This window comes from Lolium rigidum, chromosome 2, assembly GCF_022539505.1.
Source record: "Lolium rigidum isolate FL_2022 chromosome 2, APGP_CSIRO_Lrig_0.1, whole genome shotgun sequence".
In the NCBI taxonomy this organism is placed as follows: Eukaryota; Viridiplantae; Streptophyta; class Magnoliopsida; order Poales; family Poaceae; genus Lolium; species Lolium rigidum.
Window position 1 is genome coordinate 24,525,042 of NC_061509.1, and position 10,801 is coordinate 24,535,842.

General features: G+C 51.7%; 1 protein-coding gene across 1 annotated transcript; it reads left to right on the forward strand.

The window, feature by feature from the left end:
* Positions 1-7,898: 7,898 nt before the first annotated feature.
* Positions 7,899-10,058, forward strand: LOC124689368 (60S acidic ribosomal protein P2A-like). The gene is made up of 2 exons (XM_047222912.1): positions 7,899-7,986; positions 9,811-10,058. Exons 1-2 carry the CDS (start codon positions 7,899-7,901, stop codon positions 10,056-10,058), a joined length of 336 nt encoding a protein of 111 aa, XP_047078868.1.
* Positions 10,059-10,801: the final 743 nt, after the last annotated feature.

The following is a 10,801-nucleotide window of genomic DNA, read 5'->3' on the forward strand; positions in this document are numbered from 1 at the left end:
GCGACGGCTGCCGGCGGCCGAGAGTTTGCACTTCGGCCGCCACGCTTCCTCTACGGTGTCCGGCGAGCGGGATCGCTTCGATCCGCTCGCCGGCGAGGACCTACCGCGGCGGCGGGAGTCCATCCTAGCTTTTGGGGTGGAATGCGTGGCGGGGAGCGGCTAATTGCTCGCCGGAGCGAGGAGGAGGAGGCGGCGGCGCGCGGCGGAGCTAGGGTTGCGAGTGAGGGGTTAACCCTCACTCGCACCTGCGCCCACTATATGTACGGGGCGACGGGGCCGATTTCCTGGGCCCCGTATTCCGCCGAAACGGGGCGGCCCGAATACGGGGCCTGCTAGACGGCCCAAACCGCGCCTGCCCCGTATGTCGCCGGAATTTTACGGGGTGGGCGGGTTATACGGGGCCTGTTAGACATGCTCTTAGGTTCTCGTGCCGGTAAACGAAGGAAGCTAGCTCTTATCTTTGGTTGCTCGCGTCGGAGAAACAAATAGGGTCGCCAGAGGTCATTATCGCTTGATTTGCATCTGATTTGAAGGACCAACCACAGCCGTAGGTATCTGTGTATCGTTGCCACGCTGAGAGCTATGAGGGCCGGCCCAGTCGAACGACGGAAGAGTATATGCCAGGCCAGGACCGGTTAGGCTCTACTGTTCGTCTTTACATATCTGCATCAATGTTCTTCTCCCCAAGGCCGGCATCCATCATCCATGGACAAATTTTCTGTCATTGGCAAGCACAAAACAGAACATCTCTCTTAGATTCACATCCATGACATGGCCGGAGCCCCTCGAATGTGTTTCCTCCCGCCGCACGAGGCGACCCTTGATTTCAGCTGCCGCAGGTCCGAGTTACCGCCATACCAGGCACATGATTTGTGGTGTTGTGTCTACTTTCCCGTCGAAGGAATCGAGCAGAGCTCAAGAGGGGACACTTGATTGGGAGACGAGCGCCACGGCCCTTGCCCTGGCTTCTCCAGTGGCAGTGGGGACGCCCGATGAAGAAGATGACGTCTAAAATTGCTCATGTCACTGGCGCTTTGATCTTGATGTCCGTTTCTGCCTTCTGGTGGCTCGGAGATTGAATTATTATATAAGCAGTCGTTTGGTGGAAAGACATCCGGATATTGATTTTCTGCTCCCATACATAATGTTGAATCGCTGATTGCCAATTTTTTTTTAGCAGAAACAGTCGGGTGCTTTTTATCGACGAGAAAGGAAGAGTCAGTAGAAGTAGAACGAGGCTTCTACAGAGGTTTCCGAACGACATACGTACGTTGACCTGAATACCATCGGTTTCCAGATGAAGCACGAAAAGAAAAACACCGAACGTAGGTGTAGCAACGGATGAACCTATGAACGGACGATGCCTACAGATTGAACGGACGAAATGGACCGAACCAAGGAAACACTTCGTCTATACGTTGCATCGGGAGAAACAAATACTCAAATGAATTATATCGTGTGACTCGCTTCTCTACACTGGTTTTACAGGGGTACATTTAAGGTTGGACGAACGGGCCGAGTTTTTGGCTCGGCCCGAGCTTTTCCTGGCTCGGCTCGAGTTGAGCACGGCCCACAGAGAAGGCGCACCGAGCCGAGCCCATATTTCTGGATCGTTGTGGGCTTTTGGCTCGGCCGGCTCGGCTCGGGCCAGCCCGAAAGCTCGTGATTCATTTTTTTTACGAAATCAGAAAGTCCAGAGTGGGATAGTGGGCTGGTTTTGGCCCGTAACAAGAGGGATCGAGGGGGTTAGGGCACGGGAGCAGCAGCTCGATCGCCTGCTCCTCCCATTGGGTCGCACAGAGCTTCCGTGCCATCACGCACGCCGCCGTCGGCCGGCACGATGTGCTGCCGGAATAGGATGAAGCCTCCACCTCCTTGCCCACACGCCCTCTCCCTCGCCCACGGAGCTCCGCCCTAGCGCCTGCACTGTCGGTCACCGCCTCGTCTTTTTTTTTTTTTTTTTTTTGAACCTTTAACAGTAGGAAAGGCTCCTACTGCTTTATATATTAAATAAAGGAAGCATGACCCCTGGCAGGGTCATATATACAAGAGATTTACATGAATGTTACACACCCCATGGACTTTGCCATCAGGGGCAGGGGGCTTCACTATAAAGATTACAAAGTAGAAATAAAGTTGTTTATAAAAGGATGTAAACCCTCTCTGGTTCTATGCACCAAAAGTGCAAAATCTTCTTTGAAGCGCGCCAGCCATCTTTGGGTGTCTGGTTGCATGTTGTTGAACAACATATTATTTCTTTCTTTCCAAATACTCCAAGAACCCAGTATTATAATTTCCATGTACATTGGCTGCGCCCACTGTTGTTTTTGTTCTTCAATAATCTTCAGTCTGTCTCCTGTAACTGGCCATTGTATTTGAAGTCTTGCCCAACATTGCCTGCTGAAAGGGCAGAAAAAGAGCATGTGCTGCTGGAGAAGGTGACCGACTCATCTTCGGCCTCCTCCATGTTTCTTACTCTCGCAGCACACCCACGAACCTCCTCAACGCTGCTGGAGAAGGTGGACCCACCTGGCAGCGAGAGATACATGGTCGGCTCGCGAGCTGCTCCGAGCTGCACCGAGCTTTGCACGAGCTCGGGCCGAGCCTCTTTTTCCAGCTCGTGAGACAAACGAGTCAGCCCGAGCCGAGCCGTTTTGCAGCGAGCTAAACTGCGGCTCGCACCGAGCCTAGCCCGAGCTGGCTGGTGTCTAGCCTTAGATATATTCATACTTGACTCCCAAATATATACTAAAACAAATAAGTATTCAATATGTATCAATTTAGAAATAAATACTTTATTGCCATTATTAAGAATTATCCCATTAAACTTCAGGATCCTTACAATTACAGATTGCTCGTGTGTACCATATACCTTATAAGGCTTGTGATTAATAAGAGTAGTTTCCACTTCCTTGGCATCCACTACTGAATCTTCCGTCTTGTGCGTACTGAAGTCCTCTTTTGCAGAAGAAACAGACACGGAGTCAGCTGTGCATAATCTTTTCGTGCATCTGCAAATCTGCATAACTGCAGGGCAAAGAACACGGGAAGTACTACTATTAGATGGACGATTGCGCTCGCATGAAATATATTCTAATTGGGGAACTTATCTCTTGTGCATCTATTAGGTAGCATCCACCATTTGTGCAAGCATCAGCTCTCTCTCTTATACAAACAGAAGGGCAGATACGGGTCAGGGCGGAGCAGGCTGGTGAGGGACGGTTCAAGGCGGAACTATCCCGCGACCAGGGACGTTCCAACGGCGAGGAATGGATCGCGGCCGAGGTCCGGTGAGAGGGGCGCGGCCAGGGAGCGTGTGCTGCCCTGGATATGCGGGAGGGCCGGCAGCTCGGTAGCAGCACCACACACTTTTCAGTATTTGTTAGTTGCTGCACAGTTCCGCCAATCGCCGGGTACTTGGTGCTCCTTCCGTCCATTCGCCTCTCCCCGTCGACCCAGCTCCCCCTCTCCCCGGCAGCCGTCTCCTCTGCTCCCTCCTCCCGCGAGTTCCCGTAGATATCGGGCAGTGCGGGAGGAGCTTTCCTCCACCCTCCTCCCTCCTCTTCTCGCTTCCTTAGGCGCGCTGGTTGTGAGGGAGACGGTTCTGGAGGGAGGGGAAGGAAGGGGGGGATCGCGGCCTCGGGGTTCTTCTCCACGCCGCCGCCACCTGCTCCGCCAGCGCTGCCGTCCCACGGCCAGGCATCGCAAAACACGCAGCCGCCACCTTCCTGCGTGGGAGCGGACGTCGCAGGACACTAGACCCTGCTCTGCCTCCAGACGGCAGGAGGCGGTTGTGTTCTATTTCGGACGAAGAAGACACTAAAACGAATCAACCGGTAGCATTGCAAAACTGAGTATTATGCGGTTTGGTGGGAGGGCAAATTTGTCCAAAAAATGTTGGACGAAAATTTTAGCAGAAACTTTAGCTCCGTGCGTTGCAGATAGACCAAGTGTTAATCATATGTATTTAGCAAATCAATTATATACTTGAAAACCAAACAATTCTTGGTGCCTCATCCGACTGAATTGAACCATCCCTCCCAACTTAAGAAGAAAAAAAATAGCTGAATGATCCCTTTCTTCCATCCCGCCAACCCTCGAGCAAGTCGAGACTTCCACCCACCCTTGATCTCTTACTTCTCCGGGCTTACACCAACGCATGGCTCCAACCACGTTCCTTCGTACTCACCGTCATGTTTCTTTCCTACTCATCGGTCCCCAACACGGGCCCTTTTTATTACTTAGCCTCTCCCCTTCCTCGAATTACCATGCATATCACCCACTTCGGGGACCCATCGACATCTCGTTTGGCACAATAATTATGTTGATATTTGGGGAGACTACATGATTTCACATTTTTCTAAGAATTCCTACTCACGAGCCCCCCCCCCCCGGCCCGGCCCCTTTTTCCTACTCATCCTCTTCCCTCCCTTTCCTTGAATTACCCTGCGCACCGCCCACTTCGGGGACCCATAAACATCTATTTTGCCTCACCAATTAGGTATAGATTATGAGGTACTATATAATTTTGAACTTTTTCTAGCAGTATGACCAAATAAAAAATGATGTGTATTTTTGGTGGTTATTTATTTTAAACTTTTTACACGATAAATTTTCGGCCCGACTGAATCGGGTCAAAATAGATGATAATATTTTACCTCCTCACACATTCTTCATAATTTGTACGTCTTCTGAAACACAAAAAAAAAGGAAACAAAGCATTAGATGATACCCATGAAAAATGGTGGTTTGCTCAACGATCGGTAGGAGAGTGTATTGCAGGTACCAGTTTCTCCCGTTTTCGCAAGTGTAAAAACTTGAAGTGTGCAGTTCTGACATTACAATTCTTTATCTAGTTGCATTCCACTAATATTATGTTTGTGTGTATGTTGCGGTCAGAAACCCATCGGCGAGCAGCGATGGGCAACACAGTAGAGCCGGGAGGCTCCCAGGACTGCGGCTGGCCCTGGTCCCTCGAGCGATGGCCCGCAAAGACTCGGCACGCACGTCCGATGCTGGTGCAAGGGCGTGCCACCTGACCTATACCTGGTCAGGAAGGTGATGGATTTGCCTCGCTTAGTTTCCTGCATGGCATACACGTAAACATTAAATACGAGCCTCGATCGGCTCTCAGGTTGTCCTGTGCCTTCACCCATGATTCGTACGAGGTGTAAGATCATATGGTGGTCCTGCTTGATCGAAATAAAGCTAAAACGACCTACTAAGATTTAGGGTTTTCACCACATAATCGGAACATCCTACGCGTGATTGAGCCTGGCGGCCACGCACGGTGATCATAAACCGACCCTAGACAAGGCCTAAAAACCAACATAAAGTTGATCCCCGGAACATCCTGTCTAGGGCTAGCAAACTACACCTTACGTGCCACTGGATCCTTCAATCCGTTTGTAAGGCTTAACTATGCAGATATTAAACTAATCCTTGAAGAACAAGGAGCAATCATAACGGATCGGATCTACTAAATAATAATCAAGCGGGGTGCCGCCCTTACACCTAAGATAGGTGTAAGGGCGGCTAGACGTCTAAGGGTTGCACGGACGAAAGCATATGATACGATGAAACAATGCTAACCCTAACACGTCTATAATAACTACGTTGCTCGCCATCAACAAGGCTTCAGCACGAGCAACGCATGAACAACGAATAAACGTGTACTGCCTAGATCGCAAGATGCGATCTAGGCAGCATGATGCTTACCCGGAAGAAACCCTCGAGACAAGGGAGTTGGCGATGCGCCTAGATTGGTTTGTGGTAAAGGTGATTGTTGTTTATTTCAGAAACCCTAGATACATATTTATAGTCCGTAGACTTTCTAACGTGGGAATAATCCCAACCGTGCACGAGCCAAATTCTATCTAACCGACACGTATCCTACTATATTACAGATACACGGGCAAACTAGCCCAAACTTTGTATACCAGGCCGATTCATGTATTCTTTCCATGTATATTCTTCAAGCCCATCTTTAATCGCGGCCCATCTCTGATCCGGTCAAATTCTGGTGATAACAGTGTATTATCAAGTTATAAATCTGAAGGCTTACTACTTGACATTCTTGATATTATAAAGTAAAAGAACTTTGATGCAGGATTTAGGTTGGTAGTGAGAGAGACCAGTAGCAGCATCAGTCGATCGTGAGATTAGAGCACCTGCAGCACGTGAGAAACAGAGAGGAGAAGCAGTAGCTGCAGCAAACGCGCTCGAGCGAGAACAACTGAGAAATCAAAATTCAGACCGGACTTCCCCTCAAACCCGCTGCCAGACGCGCGCGCACCTGACCCCGGATCAATTCCTTTGGTCCTCACGATATGCGGGTGAGCCCCCCGCGCTTCCGCTCTCTCCCGGCCGGCGAAGCCACTTCGCCCGCATCTCCCCTCTCCCATCTTCCTCGCCTCACCCCTACGGCCTCCTCTTCCTTCCGATTCTTGTCCTCGTCGGCGGTCCAGTGCCTGCCTCCTCGTCCGGCTCGGACCTCGAGGGCCACTACTAGCGGCGACCTCGATGGCCACTGCCAGCGTCGCCCACTATGGCTATGGCTTGGCACGAGAACGTCAAATCCGAGGCTGTACGCATAATGGCTTGTCCTGAGGTCAACGAGCGTATCTCCAATCATCCGCCGCGTCTCTCACCAGCTAGCTCTGCCGCTTGCGCGCGCTCAATACAGCTCGCTCCTCTAGATGGTGGGGCGGGGAGGCACATCCTGCTGCTCTCGTCTGCGTAGAGCCTGCCCGGAGGCGATGGTGTTACAAGGAAAAAAATAGCTCCCTATAACAAAATAGCGTGGGTCTAAAAATACGCTATTAGCATACTATATCGTGCTATTAACACAGATAGCGCGCTATAACTCCGAAATAGTATAGTGTCGGCTCTCCAGATATGCTATAGCGTGCTATTAGCGTTGGAATAGCGCGCTATTTTTTTCCATGAGTGTTATGGCTCTCCGGCGCCACTGTGGCGTGCGGGTGGGGCGCGCTAGCCGCGGGGGCAGGGGAGATGTGGGCGTGAAGGCAGCGCACAACGGCCGGAGCCACTACAAGAAATCTGCCATAATATGACCTTTTTTTTATGACTGGAAATCAAAATGTCATAGCTTTATGACGTTCCGTCGTTGGGCACTCGGGGGGGGGGCAAAATCCTAGAAAATCGTGACGTTATTGGACAAAAATGTCATTGGCAATTTAGGTCAAAACGTCATTAGCAAAATCTGCGCGCGTTGTGAAATTGGTGTTGGCGCCACAGGCTTTCGATTTTGGGCCGCGGGAGACCAAAATTTGGTCGAAAGTTTTTCTAGGTCAGCCCGTATCCAACCCCACCTACTCCTCTCACAGACTCCTCCCTCGTCTCCTCCACACACACCCTCGTGCGCCGCCTCCACCTCGTCTCCCCGGCTCCACATCGCCGGCCACCGCAGACCTCCTCTCACCGGCTCTCCCCTAGCCTCCCTCCACCCAGATCAGCCGCTCAGTCCAATCCAGCGCCAGATCCGCGCAACCAGATCTGCCACTCTCGATTTGACCTGTTTCCGCGTGCACGTCGCAGGTTCCGGCGGCGATGGCGGCGAGGCTCGCGCAGCTGCGGACCAAGGCGGCGCAGGCAGCGGACTTCGCGTCCAAGCACGGCGGCGCATACTACAAGGAGGCCATGGAGAAGAACAAGCAGTACGTCATGCAGCCCCCCACCGTCGAGAAGTGCCAGGAGCTCTCCAAGCAGCTCTTCTACACGCGCCTCGCGAGGTGATGCCCTTTGACCGATTCTCTGTACAATCGTTTGTATACATGTGGCGTGGCACCATAAATTTGATACCTCAATACATGATTTCTAGTCTGCTATCAGTTGTTTGAAGTCACGTTTGCTGAGAATTGTCTTACTTTTTCAGGATGAAGTACATCGCTGCCTACCTGCTGGCCTACCTCGGTGGCAACTCATACCCCTCTGCAGAGGACCTGACCTCCACCCTGGAGTCAGGTAATTTTGTCTCGCCCATTTTATCTAGCAGTCAAATGTTGAGAACCTGATGAATTTTTTTTTTTTTTAGATTCAAGACTCCACGAGACCGACTTTAAATTAATAAAGCCCACAACGGCCAGAGTTTACAAAATGCTGGAAGACAGCTTACAGGTGACGAAGAACCAGCACTAAAAAGAAAAAGACATTGAAGCAAAGCTTGATCTACGACGCCATTGTCCCGCGCTGCGATCCGACTGAAGAAGAAGTGAGATTCTGGGAGCACGCCACACAGGACTCGTACCATCGTCGAACACCATAGGAAAGCACAATGCCAGACGCTCCACCTCCGAAGAAAACCCCTGTTTTCTCGCCCCGGATCGGGGGGCGCCGCACCTGTCAAGAGGGGGATCTGCTCACCTGAGCACGCCTGGGCAAAGCTATGAGATTGGGAAGAAGCTGGCCACCGCCACACCGCGTCGCTACCGGAGACCGTCACCACCGCCACAGCAACCATCACCACGCCGCGACCCAAACTGCCAGAAAAGAACACACCGAAGCTGCGGGAAAGAAAGTGCCAGTGCCCATGGTTGGCACCCTAGCTCAACCACCGGATCACTGCGGCTACCGGAGAAGGGACCCTTCCCCTCTCACTCACCAAGGCGAGAGCGCCGGGGAAAGCGGAACGCCGCGCCGGCACCAGCCCCGCAACACGAAGACGCCCGCTCCCGGCAGCCAAAACCACCATCGAAGACACGACCACCGACCTAGCCATCCCAAGGCGGCGCCTTCAGGAAGGGGACGACGCCGGAGCGCCGCCGCCGCCCAAGCCGAGGCTTTTGGGTTTTCACCCGAGATAGGCAAGACAGGGAGGGGAAAAAGTACCTCGAAATCGCCTTCAAGAAGGAGATCGGCGCCAATAGCGTCGACGACTTCGTGGCCGCCCCGTCGGCCAAGGGTTTCCCCCGGTCCAGCGCTCCACCTCCAACTGCAGCAACCCACCAGAGCAAGTCCAGGGTTGGGCAGGGTCGATCTTGACGCAGAAAGGCCACAGCTCCAGATCCGGCGCGGTAGACCACCGGGGCGATCTCCCCACCGCGTCCCTTCCACCGGCGCCTCGCCACCCGCGTAGCCAAGGCGCACGGCAACCAGCATCAGCAGACGGAGCCCGCCGGCAGGCCCACGCCGCCCTCCCCCAACATGAGGCCGCCGCCTCAGATCCCGCAGCCCCACCGAGGCCACCTCCGTAGAACACCTCCCGAGCCATCGTCAGGCCAGGGACCTGCCGATGGAGCAGAGGGCGCCCCGGAACGGCGACGTCGACCACAGCAAACCCGGCGCGAGATCCTCCAGCTAGCGAACGCGTGGGGAGGCGGGCGCCCAGATCCCCGCCGCCCCCTTCACCGGCGTCGCGGGCTTAGCCCGGCGGCGCCTTGGGGGGCGACGAGGAGATCCTGGAGGGGGGGGAGGGGCGGCGGCGGCGGCGGGCTAGGGTTTCGCCCTCTCAGTCGCCTGGAGGGGCGACCCGAGAGAGCAAAACCGTTTTCCCACCTGATGAAATTTTCAGTCCTTCTATTTATCGTAATGCTAGTAGCTTGTTTTTCTACTTCCATCAATCTGTTTTCTGCTAATGCCAAGTAAACCTTCAGTTACTATGAACTATGTGTAGTAGTAATACAGTTATGTCACTTCATTTTACGTGAGAGTCTGTCATCTTAGACCAATGAACGGTTTACAATAGGTGACATATTTACTTTGTTGTTACATTAAAATGCAGTGTTATCTAATATAACCTTTTACATGCAATGGTGCCATCTAATTTCAAGGTGACTCTATGCATTGCAGTTGGTTGTGAAATCGATGCTGAGAGTCTGGAACTCTTGCTGTCCCAAGTGAAGGGCAAGGACATCACTGAGCTCTTGGCTGCTGGTAGGGAGACGTTCGCTTCAGTTCCAAGCGGTGGTGGTGGTGCTGCTGTCGCAGCAGCTGAGTCCAAGAAGGAAGAGAAGGTCGTTGAGAAGGAAGAGAGTGATGATGTAAGAACACTGTTCTCACCTTTGCCCTTTTTACCAACTAGAGTCTATGATGTTTAGTCTTTCTTTAGCTGAGTTGTGAAACACCGGGAAGACTGTTTTGATATGTAATTCAGCCCTTCGTTGCTGGTTGATTTACTGGTGAACCATACCATTTTGCTATCCAAATTTCGTGCTTTCTCAGCTATCTACTATGATAAATATAGTTCTTACATGTTGATTGCTTTAAATGTGTTACTGGCAAAGTTACAACTTTTAATCCTTTTCATGTTGCGCAGTTGTTGAGCTGTGTTTGAGTTGCACATATAACTGTTGGCCTGTGCAACACTAACTTTGCAATATGTGAGCATTGTTGAGCTCCTAATTCTGCAGCTCACCATTATTTAGTTACCTAATAGCTCATTTTTTATCTGGTGGCTATTCATTTGCGTAGGTTGTGTTAATCTAGACTTCATGGGTACAAAATCACCTTCCTCGTTTTGTTCTAGCTAGGATTTATTGAATCCATTCATGCTATATTGTTGCTGCCTAGTCTTTCCTTCATTGCATATTTATTGCAGTAGAGTAACTTCCTGATGGCAATGGTTGCATATCACAGAGTAAAGTCAATGGTTGCTTTACACCATCTTGGAGTACTATTTTTTCTTCAACTAGACTTAATTTTCTTGCAGTAGAGTAACTTCCTGATGGCAATGGTTGCATATCACAGAGATACACTGCTGCTAGCGCAGGCGAGGTGTGCTTCTTGGAACTGGCTAGGTGCGAGCTGGTGAGATGTTGTCGAGCCTGAAGCAATGATGCCT